The following is a 26,582-nucleotide window of genomic DNA, read 5'->3' as shown; positions in this document are numbered from 1 at the left end:
GCAGCTCCAGGAAACAGCTTTTAAAATGCAAAAAGAAACAAAACAGCAAATGAAGTGTTGCCTCTGTGCTGGAGCAATAGCCACAACAATTTGCATCGTTCCACAGCTCTTTGGTCTTTTGAGTTTAGAATTAAGCTTGATTTTTGGTTGTTAATTTTTTTCCAAATTATATGTCTAGCCCATTGCTAAGAGCAGCGATGGGAGCACCAGGTCACTTGAGAGTCACCACCGCAGCAACTAAGGATTTTAATGCTGCTGAAAATCTTTTTCTGTGACAAAAGTTAGTGTTTGTGCAGCTCCCTTACTGCACCGTGTGCTGCAGTGCTGGCACATTCCCTGGGCCCCAAAGTCCTTTTTTCAATTTGGTGATGTTTTTCAAATTAGTACTTGTCCTGTTCAAAGCAGCTGGCCTGGTTTCTGATGGGAGGAGCTGCTGTGTCGGCACCCCAATGTGATAGCATCCTGGGGCATGACATATAGCTAACAGGTGATCAGTGAGCTCTGGGAGCAAAATGCCATCAGTTCCTCAAGAGCATACCAACAGGAGCAACAGTGAGGTTGTCTGATCCAGGGATGCTTCACTGCAAGGGAATTAGTTGATGCCAGAGCTTCAAAAGCAAAAGCATACTCTGAATAAGTGCTGTTGTGATGATGCATACCTTCAGAAAAGTCTGAGATCAGTTAAAGCCCCTGCAGTAATAGGAACCTGTCCCAAATAATGGAGCCACGTGGGGGAGTGCAGAGGGATGAGCTGCAAGAGAGGGGCAGCCTGCAACCAATTAGTGACAATAATTGCTTACACTGAATGCAGTAGAAGGTTTAACCTGATGAACACCAGAGCTGCTGCTACAGCAACATCACAATTTTGATACATAAAGCAGCAAATGCACATATCTACCAACAATATGGCAGAACTGGAGCAGGAAGACATGGTTTGTTCTTTTGCTCTCAAGCTGCCCAACGTGGGGCTGACACAGTGGAGGAGCTGGGGCATAAAATCCCAGGATGCATGGAAGGCCATTCTGAAATGAAGTGAAACAAAATTGTTCCGCTTTAGATTTCAAGAAACAGCCTAATGTAACTTTTGCACAATAGCAGCTGACCATTCACAGCGCTGTGAGAGAATTTTCTCTGTTTGCTTCTCAGGTACCAGAAGCTCTTCTTCCCTTGGGTCGGTTTTTCCACAAAGTGCTGGTTGTATTCCGTATACTGTATACTGTATTCTGTGTACTGGTTGTATTCAATTCCCTACTGGTTGTATTCAGTTTCCTTTGTGCTTGTTAGTTGGGAACTCACTTCATCTGCTTTGTTTTCTTTTATTCTCTGCAGTGGCAGGGGAAGCCAAATACAAAGACATTTCCTGGTTTTCCCCTAATGGTGAGAAGCTGACGCCCAACCAGCAGCACATCTCAGTGGTGCGAAACGACGACTTCTCCTCCACCCTCACCATCTACAATGCCAACATTGATGATGCTGGCATCTATAAATGTGTTGTCAGCAGCGTGGAGGAGGGAGACTCTGAAGCCACCGTCAATGTGAAAATTTTCCGTAAGAGAACAACTCCAGGGCTACTTTCTGGGTATCCCTGGACGTATATGAGGCAAAATTAGGCAGGGGGAGACACCTTACCTTCCTACCAAAGGCTGTTATTGCTGAAGGGGAGAAATGAGGTTCAAAAGGGAGGGTTAAGATTCTCCTCCTTTCTTGGTTTTGAGGAGGATGTGAATGTTGAGACCTTTGCTTGTCAGGTGTTTACCAGCTTGTCTATTGCTTAAATTCTTCTGAAGGATAAGAGAGCAAAAGGCAGAAGGAGAAGATTCTAGTGCATCATAAATGTGTAGGAGGAGGAAGTGTAGATGGCAGCTTCCATGGGTGACAAACACTGTGAGAACTGGGCTGTTGCTCCCAAGTTAAATGGGGTTCTGATGTTGCAGTGCAGTGTGTTGAGTCAAGTGCAGCTGTATCCTCCTCTCTGGGGCACGCAGGTTTCCACAGAACAAGCCCTCTGGGGTTTCATTGCTTTTTTTCAAGCTGGAGTTGGGTTGAGTTGGGAACACAGCTTGATGTGTGCTGAAAAAACTGCAGCAACTTATTCCTTCCATTGCTTTCAGAAAAGCTCATGTTCAAGAATGCCCCCACTCCTCAGGAATTCAAGGAAGGGGATGATGCTGTGATTGTGTGTGATGTGGTCAGCTCACTGCCTCCTACCATCATCTGGAAACACAAAGGCAGGGATGTCATCCTGAAAAAAGATGGTAAGATGCAAGATGTACTGGTGCTTGTCCATTTAGGGGTCAAATATCCATCTCCCAGCAGGCTCATGCTGTCTTGTTCTCCTGTACCCTTTGTACTGCCACAAGGAAGAAAGGGAAGCCATTTGGATGTTACCCAAGGGCTTAGGATGTGAACATCATTATTCCAGGTGCTTTGATTTGGGAATGGTAGGAATATAATGTTCCCACAGAGATGACCATCAGGCTTTGATGCTGCAATAAAAATGCTAGAAGCATTTTTTGGATTTAAAAAACAGAAACAAAACCATCAGAACAGAAAAGCTGTATGTTGTGATGCTCTGCTCTACAGTATTTCTAAGGAAACTGCTGAGAACTCCTAGCAAGTATTTCCCTTTCATTCAAAATGCTACAGACCTTCTTTCCCAGGGTAGCATTTCACTGGCAGTGAGGAGTCCAGTGCCTGCCTGCAGCTGAGCACTGGTACCTCAGCTCTCTTTCCAACATCAGCTTCTTACAGGCACAAGGGAACTGTAGTAAGACTCAAACTCTTCCCTCACTCAGCAAGAGGGGCAAGGTTTAACATGATTCTTGTTTGATATTAATTGAATGCAATGTTTGTGTATCTTTATTTATCACTGTACTTTGAGTATAAAACACAGAGCAGTTTGTCTGCTACCTCTGTCTCATTTCTTTGTTGGTAATGTCAGATCTGATTGCAGCATCTCCATTTTAACCTGATGTGAAAGGAAGTTTCATTGCATTCAGCCTTTCCTCCAACTCAGGAAGGTTGAGGGGAGGTGAAGAACCTGTTCCGTGCAGTGAGCTTTCCCAGGGATCTTTGGATGAACCTTCCTTTTCTCTCTTCTAGTTCGGTTTATAGTGCTGTCCAACAACTACCTGCAGATCCGGGGAATCAAGAAAACAGATGAGGGGACGTACCGCTGTGAGGGCCGCATCCTGGCTCGTGGGGAGATCAACTTCAAAGACATTCAGGTCATTGTAAATGGTGAGTGGCACGGAGTTGAGAGCAATAAGTGACAAAGGGCTGCACCGTCTGCGCTCCAGACTGCCGGTGGAAATGTTATCCACATTCACACACACAGGTTACTATCTATCAGCTTACTAATCTTTCTCTGCTGTGTCAAATAAAAGCATCCATGGTTACCAAATGTGTACTGGAAATGATCAAATCCAGAGTAAGTTTAAGTGCCTAACAACTTCGTGAGGTGTTGAGGCTTACAAGTGGTTTTGTCGACAGCACAGATTTTCTGTGCATCTCTCCATCCTCACACCAGTTGCTTTGGAGAGCTCATACATCAAACCTGACAGTTGAAACCTGCACGTGGCAGCTGAAAGGGTTTGAATCGCTAGTGACATCTGTCTATATTGCTGAGATTTAGTTAGACTTCCAGGCCTCATTCTTGCTCACATCTTCTGTCTCCCCTTTCTAACTTCAGTGTGGTTTCCTTCTCTTCTAGTACCTCCTTCTGTGCGTGCCAGGCAGAGCACTATGAACGCCACTGCCAACCTCAGCCAGTCTGTCACCTTAGCATGTGATGCTGATGGCTTTCCTGAGCCAACCATGACGTGGACAAAGTAAGATGTTGTATGCAGTGTCCTGATTCTTTGTGAGCATGGATGTTTTCAATAAGGCCCTGGAAAACCAGGCAGGAGGGGAAACCTTTTAACCACAATGACATGAATCCATTTTTCTCCCAAGAGAAGGAATGACCTCCTAGCAGGGAATTGCAGTTAGTTTTGGTTGTGACTTCATGTTGATAGGCAGCGAAGCACCACACAGCAGCTCCTCCTTCCCACTGTTGGGAAGAGGTGGAGATACCTCTGACACTGAGTTTCAGTGTAGTAACGCAGTTCTCATTGACATAAAACCTCACAAGCAGCATTTGACTGCTTCTCCTCCCCATCACAGCCAGTGTGCTTTGTGCCCTGCAGGGATGGAGAGCCGATAGAGCAGGAGGACAATGAAGACAAATACAGCTTTAACTATGATGGGTCTGAGCTGATCATCAAGAAGGTGGATAAGAGTGATGAAGCAGAGTACATCTGCATTGCTGAGAACAAGGCTGGCGAGCAGGATGCCACCATTCATCTCAAAGTCTTTGGTGAGCTTTTGCCTGTTCAGAAACCCTCTTTTCCCCTCATGTTGCTTGTTTCAGATGTTGCTGTTTACAGGCGGGTTTCATTCTGAGCAGCAACTGAATGAAGGTTGTTTTTATTTTTCTTTCCAGCAAAACCCAAAATCACGTACGTGGAGAATAAAACAGCGATGGAGCTGGAGGATCAGATCACACTGACCTGTGAGGCATCTGGGGACCCAATCCCTTCCATCACGTGGAAGACCTCCACCAGGAACATCAGCAATGAAGAGAAGGTACCACCACTCCCAAGACTCTGGTCTTTTGGGCAGGGGTCAGTGCTGCATGATGGCAGCAGGCACATGGAGATCATGGTGCTTCCCCCCTCCATAGTGAGAATGCTTGCAGTCCTGCACAGAGTAACTGCTGGAGGCCAGCTCTGTAGCTGAAGTAATCCCATGGGTGTCCTTTATACAAAGAGCAATCACCGTTTCTAACAATTGAGACTATGCTCTTTAATTCCTGCTTGTATTGGTCTGAGCTGAATTGATTTACAAAGCATGAAGCCCTGGACCCTTCTTGGAGGAGTTTTGTGGTGGACACAGAGATACAGGACTTCTGAAAGGGTTTCCAAGCTGAGACATGGGAATGAGCACCCTGATTCCAGTGTTGTCCATGCTGTCATCATGAAGATGATTTCTCTGGGGAGGGTGGCAGATGAAAAGGATTGGGATATTCTTTCAAAAATGCAGTGGACCAAAATGAACCTGTTAATTCATTCTTGCTCTTCTTTATTGTGCTAACTCTACACGTACTTGAAGCACAAAAGCCTGGCTGCCTTTATGTTCACTTGTTTTGTTGATCACATCAAAACCATTTTGTTCTTAAAAGGCAAAAATAATTAGCAGTTTTTCTCTTTTAGAAGGGTGCTGTTTCATTTATTTCATTATTATTGGCCATAATTCCCTTTTACCAGAGAAGATTAGAATGCACTTTGTTATTCTGGATATTACATAATAGTTATGTAAGAAGTTGACTAGGAGGCATAGTAGAGCTGAAGAAAGCTTAGACACGAGTTAGAGTAGGGAGTTAGTGCTTATTAATGGTCTTACAATGACAGGATGCTTCAAGGCTCAGCTCACATGGGAATATCAGGGGGTCTGACTTGGTATGCAGGTAGCAGCTGATAGCCTGGAAGTCTCAGAGGCAACGGCTGTCAGTCATTTAGAGGTAACCACTCTTAGTCATCCACATTCTGCTCCACTGCCTCCTAAACGAGCTTTTTGTATTGCCCCTGTGATGTCAGCTCTTCCCTGTGTTAACGTGGAACTTTTCCAATCAGGGTGCCCTCTGCAGAGAAATGTTAGTATCTTCTGTATTCAAGAGTTTGTGTAGTAATCAGGGAGCATTTCAGGAGAGATTCCTGTTGCCTTTGAAAGCCCTTGGCTTGGTCTCTTAGCACAGCATGACTGGGGGACCTGTTTCAATAAGACAAGGCTATTTGTGGTCTTTTCTCAGTCTAGAAGGGTGATGGGAGGAGTTAAATGCCTCCTTTGCTTCCAGCACTGGGGTTTGGATCACAGCCAGGGAGAAGAGCTTTGTCAGGGAGAAGAATATGAGACCTGAAATAAAGCTCAATGGAGTAGAAGTCTGTAGGAGCGCCTGTTTGCAGGGAGTCCTGTCTGCCAAGCCTCATTAAGCTAACAAGACCTCAGTGGCAAAACTGCTAACCATTTTTGAGACTCATATATTGTATATCCTTTTTAATGCAGTTAAATCAGTGATCAGTGTTAAAGAATGACGTTACGTGTTCTGGTAATATCTTAGTGGATGGGGAGAAAATCAAAGGTTTGAGGTACCACCATGTTGTTCATGTATGGATTCAAACCTTTAGGGCAAAGATTTGCTGTCATACAACATTCATTTTCTAGGCAGGATTTTCTTCCCTCTCTCTCTCTCTCTTTTTTTTTTTTTTATTACTGTTGTTTTCTTCTTTAATTTAAACTTTTCCCATTCTGTGGGTAAATGGTACAGACTTCCAGAAAAGTCTCAGGACAAAATAGCTCTGTTGGACATGGCTGTGTACAGCCTTTGTGATGCTCTTTGGTTGTGAATGTAGAAATGCATTATTTAGCAGAAGCTTTATCCCTGTCTGAAATTCTTGTTTATCCCTACTGCAAAAGACAGCAAGAGCTATAAGCCATAGGAGGTCATTAACATAAAGTCAAGCCATTTAAAGTCATTTTATCTTTCCTCAACTAATTATTGCTGTGCCGTTGTGGGGAGGAAGAATGTGGGGTTTTTTTTGTTACCAGATGTAATGCTGATTAAGCCAGTATGCCATATTCCTCATCACCTCCACTACATTTCCTCCCCTTGTAAAAGAGGTGTCCGTGTGCATAGTTTGGATCTGTAGTACATTGGTGTTCCTAAGTTCTAAGATTTCCATGGCAGCAGCTGTACCTGTGGGGTGAGCCTCCCTGGCCTGCCGTGCCAGCTGTCAGTACCTGCATCACATTACTGTTTTCACAATAGCAACTCGTCCTTCCCAAATGGAAGGGAAGATGGGTGAGTTTCTTGATTCTCCTCTAGGAGAATTGTACAGATTGGAGCCTGTATGTCTCTTGGCCTTGGTGAAGAAGGGTTAAGATAAAAACTCTTCGGGATGGAGGCTCTGGTTCTGCCTTCTCCCCACACCCACCAGCCCCAGTACAAAGAAGCAGCATACTGGGGGAATGTGGGAACTGGCTTCTTCCCTCCTTCATCTTCCTGGAGCCTGACACGTGCTGCACACCGCAGGGTAACGGCACGTCTGTTCTTTTTACACCTCTGTGCTGGTGCTATAGAACCGCATTGGAGAGAATTGAGAGGAGACTTGCATGGACATCAGTGAGGTCCTGACTGGTTCAGTAGTGACTGGTACATGAAAAGGGAATGATGCTGAATCCTGATGATGATTGCCTGTTCGGTTTTCAAGGAACTTGTGCACAAGAGGATATAGATACATAGAAATTATGAGATATGGAGTTTCTGGGCAGATCCCCAGCCCACATGTGTGTTGGTGAGCTTTGTTTTTTCCATTGGAGAGTCCACCTCAGGCCTCTAATCAGAAGTAAATAGCCTGCTTTTGCCAAAGACTTCATAGAACTGTCTGTACCATTTGTTAATACTGAAGTCTCATAGTTTTCACTGCAAGCACTGTGGAAACAATACTGTGCTTTTTCTCCTCATTTCCTTAACTTTCATCTCCATGTCTGTAACATCACTCTTGTGTATGCCGTTATATCCACATGCCAGCAGTGCTTGTGCCTCACATTCAAAAATGCTGTTGTGACTGTGATATTACCAGGTGATTTTTGACTCCTGAATTGAAATGGATCAAGTTGTGATTGAAAAAGACACTAGAAGAGAAAAAAAAACACGTTTGAAATTCATAGGGAAAAAGGGAACTCTGTGACTTTGGTCGTTGTGAACCAGAGTGAATACGGTCCACAGTGTTGCTGTCTGTCTCTGAATGGCAGTGTATGTTTCTTGGTAAGGTTTGTGCATGTTTGACTGATGCCTGTTTGCTTAATTGTCCCAAGACCAGCAAGGATTGGGTGCACGTAGCCCTAAGCCTGGTGAGCTGGGTGTGATGAACTGGAGGTGGGGCTCAGACTGTTGCTCTGCAGCTCGAGGGCTCCCACTCCTCACACAGTGTGCATGTAAACCCATACAAATGCATGAGCACATGAACCCACAGGGGTTAATGGCAGTCGGTGTGTCCAGGTGGCAACCAGCTCAATAGCTTATCTTTCAATTAAGTGACCCTGGTTATCAGGATTATTTCCCTTGGATACCTAGCTGTGTTTCCAGAAAGGATGAGATGTGACAAGGGAAATAGTCACTCAGTATTTAAGAATAGAGGCAGAGAAAGGGTTTAGGTATTGTTAGATCAATTTTGAGGATATTGAATTTTGAGTGCGAGTCTAAATGCAGGTTCTGTTGGGAAATGGAAATTGCAGTCACCCCACACACGAGATACACAGCTCGGAGCCTGCATGCGCACAGACGTAGCGTGGTGCTGATACCTGAAAGCAACCTTTGATAAACTTGTATTGCTTTTTTTTCTCCTGTTGTTGTGTTCTATATCTGTTCTCTCCAGGCTTCGTGGACCCGGCCCGAGAAACAAGAGGTATAATCTTATACCAGACCTTTAGCAAACTTCCTAGTTGTTTTTATTTTTGTTTGTTTTTTAAGCATTACAGATTAACAAATCTCTAGTCCAGCAACCACGCCAACTAAACCAGCATTAATAATACAAATAAATTAAGTACTGGTACTGAAGAGAAACAGCTAATAGTGTTAGAAGTTGCTTGGCACGTAGTTCTGCATCTCTGGATGAGCAAACTGGCTGTGTTGGGAGTGAGTAATCCTGGTTGTCACTTCAAAAAAGGACAACAAGTGCCGGGGGAGGGAGAAGAAAGGGAAGGCAAATCTGCAGCCTGACAAATACAGCTTCGCCATTTCCTTCAGTCTGCAAGTGTGGGTCATGCCTCTGTTCTGGAGTTTTAAGAGTTAGCAGCTGTGTGTATTGTGGGATGGTACCTTTTTTCTGAGATAGCCTCTTCTGCTCCAGCCAACTCATCTGTTTGCTCATGGCACCTCTTCAGTTTGGCCTTCTCTTAGAGGATAACTGCATCGTATTCTGTTTCAAAATCAATGCAATTAAATCTCTCCAAAGTTATATTTTTTCCAGAAAATGCTCCCACTTACTGAATCATTGTCACTTGCCTTTAATTTTCAAGGGTCAGTGAAGGGGAACAGGAAAATACAGTATGGTGTGTTGCTGTTTTGTTTCACATTCATTACTGTGTTGTAGAAATAATAATCATCTGCCATTAAGTGCACCTCATTGCTTTCACTCATAAAAACACTGGATGCTTAAAAACTCAGTTAAAAGCAAAATTGTACCTCAGTTACATCCCTGATCAGCGATGCCTTCCTGCTAACTGGGTATTAGCTCAGCTTTGCAAATATGAGGAGCTGCAGATGAGTTAGTGAAATGCAAGCGCAGAGCTGGGAGAGGACACCTCACTTTCTGTCCCTGGAGTTTGTGGCTGTGGTCAGGATTTCCAGGGGCTGTTCTGTAATGACCTCTCCTGTATGGAAAGTGGGCAAGCAAGACTGTTAGATTGGCATGGATGCTTTGGCTTGTGAAAGGATTGAAAAATCCTACAGAGGGGAAGGGGGAAGGTGCATTCCCTGCCTGTCTCATCTGTTCCCCCTTGTCACTGAAGTATTAACGTCTACTCCAGTTGCTGATGCAGTGACTGTGCTGTTGGAATTTGAAGAAAAACACCTTTGTGCTCCTCAGCACAACCTGTAGCACTCAGCAGTGCGGCACACCGTCACACACTTCTCTGGAGAGAAGAGTGGTACCTGCAGTCATAGAACTGTAGAATGGCTTAGGTTGGAGGGGACCTTAAGGACCAGCACCCAACTCCCTGCCTTGGGCAGGGCTCCCCCAGCAGCTCAGGGTGCCCAGGGCCCCATCCATGGCCTTGCTGTGGTGTGAGTTGTTGCCTGTGTCTCGTAGGTTGTCCCACCACTATGGGAAACATTGCTATGCAAAATTGTCTAAGTCAGGGCAGTTGGGTGAAGGGATTACAGGTGCCCACAGCTCTGGCTCACAGGTTTCTACCTACCCCATGTCTCTAATAGCCAGGGATTGCCGGTATCTGATGGTCTGAAATAGAAATGAAGAGAAGCAGTAGCGTGATTTCTTGCATGGAGATTATTCTCCTTGAATATATTTCTCTAATCTTCCTTTTCCATTTTACACATGCCTTTTGTACTAAGATATACAGCCACATCTTCAGGATCGGTTATATTTCTGGTTAAGTTATTCATTTATCTGAACTGCCTGGCACTGTTCTGTTTGTATTGAATCCTGGAGAGGCAGGTGGCACGACGTAAAGTCATCTTTGCTGCAGCGATCATGGGCTGCTGTTTTGCTATAGGTGTAGTTACACTCTTGCCTGATTGAGTCAGAGGCCAACAGAATGGTCACCTGAGTCGTGAGCTAAAAGAAGGCGAGGAAACTGCAGGTCTGAAGTCTTTACGTTCATGGATCCTACTGCAGTAGTTTCAGAAGTGAGCTGGATTTTGGCCGTGTAAGATACACAGTTATGGGACCCTTCACCACTTCTAGGAAATGTGTTCTTGAAATAAATCACAGTTTCCAGCAACACAAGGGACCAAGGACAGAAGAGGGCACAGAGTTTGTATCTTGTGGCATTGGCTGTAGTGGACCTGTGTGCGTGGTAGAAGAGATGCACATACTAACTGCTTTTGTGTCGAAAGGTAATAACTTTCTTCATTTGAAATTTGGCTAGCTCAAATGGACTAATGGACTAGTATTCAGAGCCAGCAGAGGTAGCACCTTGTTCTATGTAGAAGCTTAGTCTCGCAGCTGTAGGCCCCCAGCTCTGAGCAGAGGGATGCTTCAGGCCTGCAGGATCACTTGAGGTATCAGAAACACATTTGGTGCTACAACTCAGTGCCTGTCCGTGTGATTTCCTCAAGCTATATCCTCATAATCTCAGCACTTGTCTCACATCCTTCAAGAAGCAGCGTGCTCTTGGAGCTCTGATGGTCTGAAGAGTGGCAACAGGGTGATCAGTTTGTTGGAAACAGGATGAGAAAGCTTGTCCTTTAAAGCTTCCAAGCTGACCGCATTAGCACAAGGATCAGCATGGAGGGTGTTTGGGTTGGATCCCTGAGTGGCTGCAATTCCTTTGAACAGATGACAGCCTGGATTTTACATTCCTTTTCTCTCATTGATGTCCCTGCACTCTCCTGCTTGTGGGAGCAATTTCTGAACTGGCTTCCAATCAACAGAGTTTGCTCTAGAACTTTCTTAGAGCATCACAAGAACTTGAAGCAGGCTGTCTTTAGAAGGGTCCCATAGTTTGCTTGCCCTGCTCGCTGTACCTTGCTCTGTTTGGTGCTGTGCTCAAGTGAAAGCTCTGAGCTTTCATTTTGCCTGATTCAGCTCTGAGGTTTGGATCTGTTCTTACTAATGCCACTTAACGGATGCTGAAATAAAACAGGTATCAGTGAGAGAAGTCTCAAATTCTCTGAGTGAAAATGGTACTAGTTACAGAGGTTTTCTGCAAAAGCATCCTGGCAAAACTGCTTTAACCAGAGCTGGATCTCCGCAGTTGTTAATCTAAGAAGCAGCTTGATGTTATCCAGCTGTCCTCAGTCATGTAGCAGCATCTGATACTTCAGTCCTTCATTTCTTTTCTTTTTGTTCCCGTTACCTGAGTGCTTTGATATGCTCTGTTCAGTCCTGTGCAACAAGGCTGAGCTGCTTTAGGAATTGCTGTGCCCGTGGTTTCACCTGCCAGGTGATCGCTTCCAAGTGCTGAGCACTGGAGGGCTGCTGTGAGGTAGATTTGTGTTTGTCCCTGAGCTGCAGTGCTGCCCAAAGCCCAACCCCTGACTCTCAATTCCTTTCCTGCCAGACCCTGGATGGGCGCATCGTGGTGCGCAGCCACGCGCGGGTTTCGTCCCTGACTCTCAAAGAAATCCAATACACAGATGCTGGAGAGTACGTGTGCACAGCCAGCAACACCATCGGGCAGGACTCGCAGGCCATGTACCTCGAAGTGCAGTGTAAGTGGGTGAGGGGCAGGGCGTGGGATAGGGGCAGGTGGGCAGGGGGGGAGGATGTTTTCTGATGAGGTGGAGGCACCTACGAGTAGGGAAATCTGTGTTATTGTTGTTGTTATTATAAGCAGAGGGCATGGGAAGCAGCTCAGTCTGAAATAATGCTGTTAGAGTTGCATTTTGCTGTGTGCACACGTGCAAATGGTTGCATGAGTTGACTCCAACTGAGGCACTGTTTGGATCCTGGGAAGATCATGGGCCGTGAATCTGCCGTGGGCTCATTCATGGAGCGTATCAATGTTGCACTCCCCCAGGCGTGTAGCTTGCTGTCTGCTTGTCCTCCCACTCTGTGTGAGGGACAGCCTTTGGTTCTGGGCAGACTTCTTCCTATGTCCTTCAGCAAAAGACCACCACCACCAGCAGCCCCCTGGATGAGAGGGCTGTCTCCTATCCCCACGTTAGGTTCCTTCTCCCACATCAGCCTGGGTCTCAGCCAAGGAGTTCTTGCAGTGAAGTTGGCTGGGCTCCTTCAGGAGTTTTTCTTGGTTATGTTGCCTTCACAAGAATGTTTCTTTCAGATGCTCCCAAGCTTCAGGGCCCTGTGGCCGTCTATACCTGGGAAGGGAATCAAGTGAACATCACCTGTGAGGTATTTGCTTACCCCAGTGCTGTCATCTCCTGGTTCCGGGATGGACAGCTGCTCCCCAGCTCAAACTACAGCAACATCAAGATCTACAACACTCCATCAGCAAGCTACCTGGAGGTGAGGAAAAGCACTAAGGGGAGAAGGGGATGTGCACCAGGAAGGCTCAGTGCTACCAAATAATGTGTTTCTGTTGATGAAGCCCAGTCTTTCATCAGGGTGCCCTGTTAGTGGGCAGCAGGTTGTGGCATTTCTGGCACACAAATGCAAAGGACATCAAGTCATGGCAAACACCACCCCCTCTCCTTGCTTTTGACTTTCTGCTCACTGTAGTTCTCTCATTTGTGTGTCAGCACATGAATTTCATTATTACTTCCTTCCCCAGTAAAACGCAAATGGCATTAGCAGAATGAAAAGTGCCTTCTGATCCAAACATGCACTTCAATTTCTTCTGTAGGTGACACCAGACTCTGAAAATGACTTTGGGAACTACAACTGCACTGCTGTGAACCGCATTGGCCAGGAATCCTCAGAGTTCATTCTTGTGCAGGCGGGTGAGCATCCCAGGCAGGGAGATAAGGAAATGCTACTCTTCAGGTTGTCCTTTTTTCTTAAAGGAAATATTTGATTTTGGAGAAAGCACTTTGAGTCTCTGACCTCTTAGAGAAGACACAAGATTAAGGTTTCTACACTGTCTAATTAGTATTCTTAAAAGCTCTTTGAGGACTGTCACAGGCTGCCCTTGTCCTCTCCTTTATCAAGCCATGACTAGAGTGTTCTTGGTGTTCCTAGTTTTCTGCTTTCTCTGCCAGGTTGGGAGCTGGTAGCCCTTGCTTCCTGCTGTCTGATGTGTCACTGGTTGTTTCCCCTTCCTCCCCCAGATACTCCGTCCTCTCCTTCTATTGACAGAGTTGAGCCCTACTCTAGTACTGCCCGCGTGGAGTTTGATGAGCCTGAAGCTACTGGTGGGGTGCCCATCCTCAAGTACAAAGCAGAGTGGAGAGCACTGGGTGAAGGAGAATGGCACTCAAGATTGTATGATGCAAAAGAAGGTAAGATGGTAAAGCAAAATTAAAAAAAAAAAGTTACCTTCTCGATCTGCATCTCAAAACATCCCTTCTTTCCTTTGGGGGAAAGCTAGCGTGCAGGATTCTATAGCTTTGCAATTTCAGCAATTTCATTGAGGCCCCACACCAGTTCTTTAACATTTATTTTTCAGTAACAGCTTGGTACAAGCAGAGTGATGATTCTCTTTGGTGTCTACTGTGAACTCCACTATATCCTTGCTAGAAAGGCTGTGGCTCGGTCCCTCCCTAATCAATTATTTCAAACAGAAATGGTAGCTCTGACCTTTCTCCTTGTCTTCACTGTTTATGTGGCTTTGTTCGTGGTCTAAATGTGTCAGGAGTGCAGTAGGAACATGGCATTGATGACTTGACACAGAGCTTGAGTGTTTCTTTGCTTTTTCTCTCTCGTTTCTGCAACAGCAAATGTGGAGGGCACAATCACTATCAGTGGCCTGAAACCCGAGACAACCTACTCAGTGAGACTGTCTGCAGTCAATGGCAAGGGTGTGGGTGAGATTAGTCTGCCATCCGACTTCAAGACACAGCCAGTTCGTAAGTAACACTGAGAATCTCTCTCTGCTTTTCTGGTTTCTCTCTCCTTGCATTTTCCAAGGACTCTGTCATGCATGGACAATGCCTTCTCCTGCAGACCTTGCTGCACCCTTTGTTTTTGTTGTGTTTTTTGAGTGTAGTGAATTTCCTCGCTAATTAAAAATCTTATTTAAAGGTGAGAGGCAGGGAAGTTATTCACACTGGTCTGTGCTCTGGGTTATAAGGATAAGCTGTATTCTGTCAAATAGAAGGGGCTATGTGATGGAGAGTTGTAATAAGAGCAAGCAGCAATTTGAGAAAGGCATGGTAATAAAGAATATGAGGTTCCTTGCAAATCAGAAATCAGTAAGTTCAACAAAGAAGCCTCCATGAGCAATGAAGGAAAAGAAGGAGGGTGATTTCTCTTTTCTGCACATTACTTCTTAAGGATGTCCACGCAATGCATGAAATTATTTCCATAGACTCTTGTCTGCCTTACTTGGGCAATCTTCCCCTCTGATGGCAGGATGCTCTGCTGTGCCATAATACTTTTCTCCCTGTTTCAGCCCCCTGCGGTTCCTAGGGTTCTTCTTCCCCATTCCCTTTGTGTTTAGACCTAGAGCATGTTCTTCTTCCCTCCATCACACCTGTACTTGTGAACCTAGTTCATAGCTCTTCTGAAACCACTGTGCAGGACTGTCTCCTGAGCTCAGAGCCAGCAGTATTCCTATCCCATACATATCTGCATGCTTGGAGGCCCTGAGATCTGTGCATGGTCTTGAATTCATCTCCCAACTTTTCCCTCAGCAGAACTGAGCAGTGTGTGGCAGTATGCTTTCCTTGTTGCTTAGAAATCCAGGTTCTGTGCAGGAAGCCACAGTACACACCAGCCCTCGTGCTTGAAATCCAGTTCTGTTGTAATAACTCCTACTGCCTCCCCCACTCCCTAGGGTTGGATTTGGGACATCTGGTGGTATTTTGAATTTCCAGCTCCATATTCATTGTCTACTCTTCTCATCTCTTCTACATTTTTTTTTTGTGTGTGTGTGTTTGTGTTTATCTCTGTCTCTTATTTTTGTCTCTGTTCCATCCATGGAAATACTGCAGGTATCCCTCACTCACGTAAGTGCCTCTCTGCATTTGTTTTGTTCTTTTTCTGTTCCTAGAGTTCCTTTAACACACATAGCACTAGCTGTTAATCTAGTGCCTTTTTCCTCCAGGTTCATTAGAAATGAAATAACTGGTACTGCCTGTTTCCTAACAAAACTGACACTAGAATAGTCATCCTATAGGTAATACTAATCTTTTATAGAGCAGAACTGTGGGTTAACATCTGTCTTTCTTGTACAGCATGTGATTCAAATAGTTAGAGTACTTGTCTAATTATTAATTAGTGGTTATGTGGGCTGTACTTCAAGCCACAGAGTGCTGGGCAGCATCTCCACTGCCTTTATGTGGCTTTGGTTCGATGGGAGAGCTGGTGAATGACAGTGTGCTCAGTGATCCCACATGATGAGGAAATGGCTTTAAAACAAGGATTCGGAGTCCAGCATGCAGGTTTAACAAAGTGCCAAGTCCTGAGTTAGGAGGCAGTGCTTCCATTGCTCATGCTTTGTGTCCAGAGAGGTTTGATCTGACAGTCTGTTTTGCACTGTAGTTGCCCTCCTTTGGGCAGCATTTAAGAGTCCCTTCCTCACCTTCCTTTCTTTCTTTAGCAAGTGCTGCTGCCCCCACGTGTTTAGCAGAGAGTGAGTATGGTGGGAGAGTTGTCCTGTTGGATTTGCTCTGCATGCATCTCCTCACTGAGTGTGGTGCAATCTGCCTAACATCCCTGGGTGCTTTCCTTCTTTTCTATGCAGATGTTTTCCCCTGATTAAAAACTGGGTCTCCTGGTAGAGGAACTGCAGATGAGCACAGGTTTGATTTCTAGGAGAGGGAAATATCACAGACGACTCCCATGTGTGCTGCCCTGGTGCAGAGAGCAAGCCTGCCTGGGTGAAAGCTCTCATCATTGGCCTTTGATTTTAAGATTCCTAATCAACTTGTGTTCTACTTCATGGGATGTGTTTGGCTTTTGTGGTGTGAGGTTGAATTTCTTGAAATCCTCACAGCACAGAAAACCAAAGAGGCTGTTTCTTAGCTAAACAGGGGAGAAGTGATCAGCAGCAGATGGTGCTTCTGTAGAGCAATAAAGAAATCATCACAACTCAGGTTTCTCATGCTGCATTCACCCCAGGGCGTTTAGAATTAGTGACATTCTTCTTTGTGCTTATTTCCTAGTGATCCTCATATTTGGTGCTTACACAGTCTGTCTTCTGCTCTTGGAAGGGAGCTGCTTAGCAGCACTTCTAAGGGGCTTTTCATTCTGTTACCTCCTCAAAACATGCCATATTTCCTCTTGAGAATCCTAGTGCTTAGCAGTCTGGCAACATGAACCAGGTTGCTATTTGGGCCCAAATTAGTGAGAAACACTGTAGCTGTCTCTGAAGTTAGATTCAGAGCTTCAGAATTCCTTAGGACAAAAAAGCCTCAGTGGAGACCCTTGGAGCCTGGCACACTGCAGGACCCAACGCAGGCTGGCTCCTTTTCCCCTGGCAGGGCAGCACAGTTCTGCAGTCTCTCCAGGTGAATCATATCTGCCATAGGGATTCAGTGTCATTCTCATTCTCTCTTTGTTAGGCTTTCTCTTTCCTTCCCCTCACCCCTGCTCCCTGCCTCTGATAACTTATTTTCATGCTGTGCTTCACCTTTACATGTCTTATCTATCCTTCATGTTTCCATAGCAACTCAGCCTCTCCCTGCATCCGAAAGCACAGAGCCACCAAGTGAGTAGATGGGAAGTGCTCCCCTTTGGTCCAGAGTGCTCTTTGTTATGCTGTAGCCTTCTGTCAAGGGAATTAAGGCATGAGGCTTTGTTGGTTTGATGTCTGTTAACCAAGAACCAGGCATTAATCTGTTATGTGAGCATGTAGCTGTTAAATGCAGCATGGTTCCACTCTGACTCCTCTCCTTACTGTTGTCCTGCCAAGCATGCGGTAAAAAATTGATAAGTGGGATTTAGGAGAAATGAGGGGAAAGAAAGAAAGGTGATCATTTCCAAAAGGAATGTTTTCCATTTGTGATTTTGAGAGGTAAAGCTGCCTTCACAAAAGGGGCATGGAATGGATAATCTGCTTGATATCCTGCCTCAGTCTGTTCACTGCGAATCTAGAGACAGGCGTTCATGTTGTGGCTCTCAGTGCTGGATGCTGAAAGAAGATGCACATGATGAGTATCATACAGCAGAGAGGACTGCAGGGAGGGGGAGCATTGCTCCTATCTGACCTGCATGAGAATGTCTGAGACTTCACAAGAAGTCAGCATCTCAGCTGGGAGTGGGATTTGGATTCCCTCCATCCTAGCTCTGTACCTTGTTGGTGAGATTCATTCTGATACTGAATCAGGTTCAGTTACTTCAATGCTGGATCTGGGCAGTCTGTGAGAATAAAACTTGGATCATGTAGTGAATTTGGAGGCAGAGGAGCCATTGTGAAAAATCAGATTTAGGTTAGCTGTACAGAGTTCAGTGGTAGACCTTCCTGACACAGAGGAGATGTAGAAATGGTGTAATTTTAATCACCACCCCCAGAAGTAGGGATTTCTCCTCTAAGGGTAAAGTTGCATGCCGTAGAGAAACAAGCAATTACCTGTCATGTAGTCCTGGAACACAAAAAAAGCAGTTCAGAAAGACACAGGTTTACACGGTGCATGTGTGTGTTCTCAACTAATCATTTCTACAAACTCCAGTTTTCTCTTTTGATTTGCAATAATAAAGTTATGTCTGTGAAGATGGCCTTAAAGTGAACGAGCCATTTGTTGACGTGTCGTGGGTTAGAAATGGCCCGTGGCCTCTAAATGGGAAATAACAAAAGCTTGAAGTGTGTGACTGCTTTTGTGTTTGGGGAGGGAGGAGAGTTAGTTTAGAGCTGCTGAAGGAAGCTTTGAAATAGGTAAAAGTGATGTGTATGATTGGCACACTGCATGCTCTGACACATAACAGGACTTGTACTTCTAGCTGCTGGTGACCACAGTGAACACTCTTCTATTTCCATGGCGTCAATAAGGCAAACTTTAACTCCTGACACGTCTGAGGTGACAGCAGTTCTGCACTGCTGAAGAGAGCTTTTAATTCTAATCGGACTTTGGGGCTGGGTGGAGAGGGAGAGGCGAGCAAGTAGCAAGGCTGTAATAACCTGTGGGATGCTTTAGGAGGCAGATGCTCCTTTTTGGCTGTCCATCTGTGGGGCTGGGAGGTAGCTTTAACTGTGAGGGAAAATATTGTGTTGCTGTTTTGTAGGACGTGCTTTAGGAGGAGTGGATCCTTTTACCCACTAGCCTCTTTCTTGTGAGGCAAAGGAACACTCATGAAGAAGGCAAGCTAGAAAGCAGATAGCAGATTAGGAAGGGAGGCAGTGCATGGACTTAGCAGTGTCCTCCATTCCACCAACTGGTTTTTTTCTTGTTTTTCTGTTCTATTCCTGTCATGCAGTCTTTGGGGTTTCTCATCTCAGTGAGCAGTCGCTGCCATCCTCATGCTGTCTTAGCTTCCAGTGCACCACCTTTCGTTCCTCACTGGCAGAGAAAACCCTCGCACACCTGAGCTCACCAGTGGAAATCACTGCACATAACTCATCAGTGTTCCTGAATATGTTGGATGGAGCTTCTGTGCCTGGGGTGGCAATTGTCAGTCTGACCAAATCCTGCTCGCAGCTCTTTGGGCAAAAGCTCTGTCCTTGGGAAGGCAATGCGTTGTAGATTTTCCTTTTTCAGTTGCTGTCATTAATAAATAGGAAGACCTTTCTTTCTGCAGAGGGGAGAACACGTCAATGTGAAATGCCAAGTTTTGTCTCCACTGAACTGCGTGGGCTGTGATTTTGACCATTTCACCTCTGATGCCTGGACTGCTTCTGAATAACAATGTGTTCCCTTTTTCTTTCCAACAGTCTTGTGGATTCCTTCAGCTGTTCAAGTTCTGGGCCACAGTCCTTCTCTTGAATAACTTTTGTTCCTTCCCTGACTTGGTATTAATGAGCAGTGACACAGCTGTGCCTAACGTTCCCAGGGTCGTAACCCAGCGCTTTAATATTCCTATGTTTCCAGGCAATTTGACTGTTTCCCCACTGTTTCTGATATATACTGGCTAATTCAGTTCCTATTTTATTTGGTCTGTAATTCTGTTGTTGATTTTTTTCCCTTGCCCATTGTTTACATCAGTTTTTTAATTTTTTTTGTATTTTTCATGTGACCTCCTCCACTTTCCTTTCAACCAATCATGTCCGTGCCTATCATGTGCCTTTGTCATGTGGCTTGCATGGTGCTGATGATGTCGTCCTCGCTGGTGAACAGAAGGTAAAACACTTTGTTCTGATTGGTCGCCTAGATTTGGGGGGAGGATGTCCTCTGGTCAGTGACCAGGGTCCTCCAAATTCCATGGCTCCAAAATCATTCTGCAGCCTTTTGGAGAAGTTGCTCACCGCTGTCTGCATGTGAAGAACTAAACTTTAGTCATCTGCACTGAGCTTGAAGAAATTTCATAGGACAGAATTACTGAGGTTGGAAAAGACCTCTAAGATCACCCAGTCCAACCACCCACCTACCACCAGTACTGCCCACTGACCGCAGCCCTCAGTGCCACATCTCCGTGGCTCTGGAGCACCTCCAGGGACGGTGACCCCACCACCCCTCTGAGCAGCCTGTCCACTGCCCCACCACTGCTGCACAACTTTTTCCTCACACCCAACCCAAACCTCCCCTTCCACAACTTGAGGCCGTCTGAGAGAGGAAAAAAAAAAGGCAGAACCCACACGGCTCAGTCATTTGCTTCTTTCCCTGTCAGAATTACAGTCAGCATCCAAGTAATGCTCAAAAACTGTCTGCCGTTATTACCAATGGCTAAAACCCTTCTGCATCTTATGGGAGCAGAGTGCCAACGACATGCTATTGGGGTAACTGTGAGTTAAAGTGTTCAGATGATGCAAATCACCTTGTTTCTTGTTGAGCAATACTTTAACTCCATGCTGTATGTCTGTGTACATACATTCATGCTGTCCATGTTCAGTAGCTCATCCAGAGGATTAGACGTTCCTTATCTCTGAGATGTGCTTATTGCTAAGCATGTCACATTATGATGTAAGAAATAAATCTGTCAAGCACAAAACCACAGCTAGTGCAGGAGATACACTTTTTTATAAGCTGTGTGTACACATATAGGCACACGCAGAGCAGTGACAGGAGCTACACTTAGCAGTAAATACACGAGGTACTATTGCACTGTTCTTGCCAGAGCAGCTCACCCCTCCCACGCCATGACTTGGAGCCAGGCAAAGGAATTAATCCAGGTCTGAACTCCTCTAAGAGGAGGAGTTACAGCGGCTGGGGATTTCTGTGACTTCGAGAAGCAAATGATTGACCCTTGCAGCTCATGGAGATGAAATTAGTCTCTAAGACATGGTAGCAAAAATATTTTCTGTAACACTGTGTTTTTGAAAACTTCACTTAATACCACTCTGTGCACAGTCTGAAGAGAGGAGGGGAAGCCCTGCTGCTGCCCCCATTAATAAATCACTTTGCAATCCAGGGAGCAAATGGATTTGGGGTTTTTTCCCCTCAATCGATGAGTTTTGAAGTGCCTGATTGTCGTGGACCACCAGCAGGCCAGGGTTTGAGCAGGGATTTGCCAGGAAAACAAAACTAACACCAGTAACCTTCCTGCCTGACTGCATGCACCGAAGCAGCCCCTCTTCCAGGTTTTCTTCCCTCTCTAGGCAAAATCCTGGAGGGCTGAAGACATGGTTGTCTCGTTTTTGCATGTTATGTTTTTTGTTCCTTATTTCTTACTGTTGATACTCATTTCTCTTGTGTACATTCTGCAGACTTCTACCTGCTCTTTCTCCCCCGGCTGTGTTTATTGTGGAGACTTCGATAGTTGTGATGTGTTTGTTAGCTTCCACTTGTGACACTGTAGATCACAATCTAATCCCATTTACACAGCAGTCAGAAATGCACAAATCAGCTTTTTGTTTGCGTATTGCAGAAATAACTGCAGACAGTTTGCAGCTGTGTTCTCTGAGCACAGCAAGGATGCAGGATTGTCCCTTTGCTGCCAGCTGGACAAGGATTTAAGCTCCTAGTCTCCAGTGCTGCAGTTGTCTGGTAACCAAATTGACCTGCTTTTCAGTAGCTGGGCAGAAAGACCACGTTTGGTGAGAGAAGAGAGGTGGTGAAAGGCTCAGTGTAAATGGGAGAACCCCCCCCAGGCATGTAGCACACCTTTATAAGCACTTTTGTTTTCAGCCCCTTCTCCTGTAGCGAGGATGCATGTCCTGTGAGCATGAGTTCCTCTCTAACCTTCAGCTGACAGCCTTTTCTCTTCAGCTACTGACACTGACTCGCTGTAGAGATGCTGACTCTGCTGGACTAAACTCCTCCCACTAAACTTCTTCCTCCTTTGTTTGAAACTACACACTAACCCGTTTTTAATTTTTCAGCCCTGTATCTGGATTATATCTTCTTGATTGAGGTCAATTAAATCCTGTGTATGTAAGGAGAATGTTCGTTACCAGGTTTTGCACCGCTGCAGCTGTTTGTTTCAGCAGTCAGGAATGCTCCATGTTCTCCTTTTAGAAGGGATTTTCTTGAAGCAGAGGCACACTTAAGCCATGGGGAAAAGAAGGAATTAGGAGCTAGAAACCATGCAGCTCACAGCGAAGAAATTTCAGCAGTGAAAGCAATTAATGCTTGGAATGGCTGCATGTAAAGTGCAGCAGGACCTCAAAGTTTCAAAATCTTTGTATCAGGAATGAGCATCTTTATAAAGGATGTTCGTTCCCAGTTTAGTCTTGGTACTCAATCACTGGAAAAAAATTCTAGTCCTGTTAGATAAGAGGTCGGATTATTTAAGTACAGTATTCCCTTATCACTTCAACATCTGTTTACCTATTAATAATTTTCTCTCTGAGATAAAAATGGGAAAGAGCACGAAGGAGATGTTGATCTTACACTGTCTTGTTATCAGCAAAGTCGTTTATCAAGTCTGTCAAAGTAAGGCAGAAGCCAAGCACTGCTGCTCATGAATGTTTCAGCACATGCAGCTCGGTGCCTGGCAGAATAATGGCCTGTGCTGCTGGGATTTGGTTCCTTGCATGAGGAAAACGTTGAGCAGGACATTTGTTCCTGCTTCCATTTAGCTGTTGGGCCTTATTCCAATAACAACTTGTTCAACTCAGAATTCAAAATCAGTAACCTTGGCAGTGATCTCTTCTTTTAGGATTGGGGGAAGGAAGATGATCTTGGGGTATTTCTGTAATCTGGTATTTTCAGCATGCCTGAGTGAGGTGCCTCTGTTCATCCAGACCTCACCTGTTCACATTTGATTTCCAGTCTGTGATGCGTTCTGTGCTTTCACCATTCATAATTCCAGGAGAAGCATGGTTTGGGAAGAGATTCTCAGATATGCAGCCTCAGTAAGCTCACAGAAGGACAGATCCCCAGCTTTGTACAGTAGGTGGCAGATGTGGTCATTGCTTACTGATGAAAAAGGAGCATTCCATCCTTATGGCTTTAAGAAAAGTAACTGCTTTGTGAAACACCAGTGAGTGTCTCTTACATCCAAGAACTGTGCATCCATGGGTTGTAAATGCCTTCTTGGAACAGCTGGTGCTGGAGCATGTGTCAGCCTGTAAGGAGATGGAATTAATCTTAAACTACTGCTTCAGTTTTGCATTTTTCTTATAGATGTTTCACCAAAACAAACAAACAAACAAACCCAACTCTACTTGATTTCTTTCTTTAGAAGATTTCTTCAAGTTACTTCTGAGGATCAGCTTTGAAAGATATTGGAAGATTAACCTTTTTCTGGCCAGTTCAGTGCTGCACGTGCTTTCCATCAGCAGCTGAATGCATATCCAGGCAGAATAGATTTAGAACTGGGGATGTTTGTTGGGCTGAAAGAAGCCATAGCCAGTGTTACTGGCCAGTGTTGATCTCAGTGCAAGTACTGCCTTACTGTGTCCTTTCCCTTTTAGTACAACAGCAGAACTGGGTTTGAGAAGCCTTGTCCCAAGCAATGGGCTGAGCTTTAACGTCACAGTGTGATTTTGGTTGTGGTCAGGCTCTGAAGCTGCAGGTGTCACAGTTTCAGAGTTTGGGTGTTGTTCTCTTGGGGATCTGTCTAGAATCGATCCATCCCTTAATTGTGTGTTGCACTGCACTCCAGGGGTCTGTCAGCATGTGCTTAAGAGAGACGTTGTACAGATCACAAGTGGCTCTGCAAGTAAAGACAGAGGTGCTCTGCCAGAGCCATAAGTCGCCTTGAGTTAGGATGGTAAAGCGTGTGCTTGTCATTCACAGGCCTCTACAGAGGTTTGTGTTCTCTGTATTTGATTTTCCTGTGGCCAGCTGTAAAACACACTCAGATAAACAAATAGAAATGCTTTTAAAGTGCCTGAAGTCTGATTGGCAAAATAGAGGTGCAGGAGGTTTGTTGGGTTGGGATTTATTTTTTTTTGCTTTTTAACATTCAGCCACCTTAATTGATATATAAAATACTGTAAGCATTATGAGCCTGAAATGAGAACAACCAACAGAGTGCAATTAATCTTAGGAGTTGGTTGGAAGTGCCAACTGCAGGTGATTTGAAAGCTTTAATTTACAACCAATTGCAGTGTTGGTTTTGCTCAAATTACGTGTAAAGACGTGAAGCAGATCAGCCTTCAGAGAATAACAGCTGAAATGCTCAGAAGTTCCTGAAGAGCTTTTAAGCCCAGAGCTCATGGCTGAAGCAGTGGGACTGCAAAACAACCTGGCAAGCTTCAGCAAGATTTTTGATTGCATTTGAGTTCTTGGGATATTTCAGTGCTGGAGAAATAATATCTCCAAGTCCAATCTCAAGTTGGATCGATGTAGGGAACCCGTGCCTTCATCTTGCATGGAATGGAGCAAAGCAGGCATCAAGGAGCTGATGAAGTTAAGCAGGATCTGAGCTCCTGGAGTCTGTGCCATTTCATAAAAGAGAGACCAGCACTTCTTTCTCATCTCAGTTCTTTTGCTAATTTGATGCATATGTTGTAGTGGTTGTTTGTTGGGTTTCCTTTTCCACAGAAGCAAATCAATAGGTGGACATATCTGTTTCACAGTGAGTTCCCAGGCTAAGAAGAAGAAGAAAATATGTCTGTTGAATAGACAGCTGCATTATTTGTGAAAAGGCGATGTTGTGAACATATAATGAAAGTGTGGGTTTGATTTCTGTTAGGAGAGGTGACAGAGAGAAGTTGCAGTGTGAGGGGGGAACCATCCTGCAGGCTGTGTGTGAAGGTTGTGGGGGAGCTGGTGAGGAAAGGGCAGTTGGAGGCATGGTTTGAAAAGGACGTGGATGAAAATCAGCGCGCCCTGAAGAGAATAAAACTTCAATTTCCTGCTGATGTCAGGGGTGCAAATTCGGAAAGGATGGCTTTTTCTTTTAAAGGTGGTTGTTACAGAATGATGAAATGGGTCACATTCTTTCCAGCCTGTATTTGTTGCCATCTGGTAAACCAGTGAAAACAAGTGTTGTTGCCCTTGTATCATTTTTTCATACCCATTCAAGTGACCACAGCAGTGAGGTCACTGTGGTCCAGGGGCTATAAAACTTAAACAGCATGCAAAGTGCAAACAAGGTCAATGTGACAAGGATGTCGATTCTCAGTAATGCTTCTTATATCCATGTTGTAGAGGAGAATCCTGCCTGTTTGCTATATGCTCTAACTCAGCATTTTCCAGATGACTCAGACAGGCATTTTGGAACAGAAACAGTGAAGAACTGGGTTTTGCTCCAGGGTATTCTCATGGAATGATGGTGTCTTTTTCACTTAACTTCAGACTCCATTCAGCATATGCAAAAATGATAAATTACATCAGTGGAAGCAAACTACCAAATGCAAGCAGAATTGGGTCTTTGCAGGTGTGTCTGAGTAAGGCCAGTACGATGTAGTGAAGTGTTTTTCTGGCTTTGAGTACTTTTTTCCTAACAATTTCTTTTTTACAATTAAGCATAAATCCACCATTGTTTCAGGGGAACCCAGTGCACCCAAACTGGAAGGGCAGATGGGAGAAGACGGAAACTCCATCAAAGTGAATGTTATCAAGCAGGATGACGGTGGCTCCCCAATCAGGCATTACCTGATCAAATACAAAGCTGTAAGTATGACCGATGCCTAAACCTTATCTGCCTGTAGCCTCTTCAGAACTCATGCACCACTATGCAAGCAGCTACCTTAGCAGATTGAAGCTGAGATCTTGTGGGTTCTCCATCCCTGCAGGCACTCAAGGCCAGGTGGGTTGGGGCCCTGGGCAGCCTGAGCTGGTGGGGGGCAGCCCTGCCCATGGCAGAGGGGATGGAACTGGGTGGTCTTCAAGGTCCCCTCCAACCCGAGCAGTTCTGTGGTCTTGCAGGTAGATCTGTACAGAATATCAAGAGGGTAATGTAATGTCAAAACCAAAACCAAATTCAAGCAGAGATTGAACAGCTTGTTAGCCTACCCCACTCTGCCTTTGTCTCAAGGTACCTTGGAAGTAGGTTTTTCAAATTAGCATAGGCAGAATGAACATCTGCATTTCCTGAAACTGGAGCAGGAATCATGAAGCTGCTGGTTGCATGCCCTGTTGAAAGTCTTTCTTAAACACTGCCAGGTGGAACAGTCCTCATAAGCTAGGCCAGATGCAAGGTCAGAGGTGGGTCTGTCTTGCAGAAGATCCAACTTCACACTCTAAGGGCTATAAGAATGCTCTTTATGTAGAACCCTCCCTGCGTTTCCCTTTGTTAGTTAGCTGTTACCCTGCTCTCAGAGCTGACCACTAACGTTGTGCTGTTTGTTTTGCATCCCCACCTGCCACATCGTTGTCCTGCAGAAACATTCCTCAGAATGGAAGCCAGAGATCAGACTGCCTTCTGGCAGTGACCATGTAATGCTCAAGTCTCTGGATTGGAATGCAGAGTATGAGGTTTATGTGATAGCTGAAAACCAGCAAGGGAAGTCCAAACCTGCTCACTATGCTTTCCGGACATCTGCTCAGCCTACTGTCATCCCAGGTATGGCAATCATAAGCTTTACCATTGTTTTCTGCTTCCAATTAATGCAACAGTGCTGCATCCTTTAATGTGCCTGAGTAACCCTGACAACTTGCTTGCTTAAAAGCCATTATCATAATTGGTTACCCATCTAAAGCTTGATTTTTGCCACGTACATACCTGCAGTGTAGCACACATTAAGGTATGTACAGCATTAGCAGTACACTGGTAGGAATGCAACATGGCAGAGCTGTCTGACTGCGCGCAGGGAAT

General features: G+C 45.1%; 1 protein-coding gene across 11 annotated transcripts in view; it reads left to right on the top strand.

Moving 5' to 3' along the window:
* Nucleotides 1-26,582, top strand: part of NCAM1 (neural cell adhesion molecule 1) — an 81,498-nt gene that overhangs the window by 37,613 nt on the left and 17,303 nt on the right. For 4 of the 11 annotated variants that reach the window (XM_048968376.1, XM_048968372.1, XM_048968377.1 and 1 more), the window contains exons 3-17: nucleotides 1,330-1,548; nucleotides 2,112-2,255; nucleotides 3,103-3,240; nucleotides 3,713-3,830; nucleotides 4,188-4,357; nucleotides 4,484-4,626; nucleotides 8,475-8,504; nucleotides 11,842-11,992; nucleotides 12,565-12,749; nucleotides 13,087-13,183; nucleotides 13,511-13,681; nucleotides 14,117-14,248; nucleotides 15,335-15,349; nucleotides 25,314-25,438; nucleotides 26,150-26,330. In XM_048968376.1, coding sequence (XP_048824333.1) covers nucleotides 1,330-1,548; nucleotides 2,112-2,255; nucleotides 3,103-3,240; nucleotides 3,713-3,830; nucleotides 4,188-4,357; nucleotides 4,484-4,626; nucleotides 8,475-8,504; nucleotides 11,842-11,992; nucleotides 12,565-12,749; nucleotides 13,087-13,183; nucleotides 13,511-13,681; nucleotides 14,117-14,248; nucleotides 15,335-15,349; nucleotides 25,314-25,438; nucleotides 26,150-26,330 — 2,019 coding nt within the window. The remainder of the gene's footprint in view (nucleotides 1-1,329; nucleotides 1,549-2,111; nucleotides 2,256-3,102; nucleotides 3,241-3,712; nucleotides 3,831-4,187; nucleotides 4,358-4,483; nucleotides 4,627-8,474; nucleotides 8,505-11,841; nucleotides 11,993-12,564; nucleotides 12,750-13,086; nucleotides 13,184-13,510; nucleotides 13,682-14,116; nucleotides 14,249-15,334; nucleotides 15,350-25,313; nucleotides 25,439-26,149; nucleotides 26,331-26,582) is intronic. The other 7 variants (XM_048968373.1, XM_048968378.1, XM_048968381.1 and 4 more) reach the window with 3 other exon arrangements.

Source organism: Lagopus muta, chromosome 22 (assembly GCF_023343835.1).
Source record: "Lagopus muta isolate bLagMut1 chromosome 22, bLagMut1 primary, whole genome shotgun sequence".
Classification (NCBI taxonomy): Eukaryota; Metazoa; Chordata; class Aves; order Galliformes; family Phasianidae; genus Lagopus; species Lagopus muta.
The sequence above is the reverse complement of the archived record's forward strand: the minus strand, read 5'-3'. Positions and strand labels throughout refer to the sequence as shown.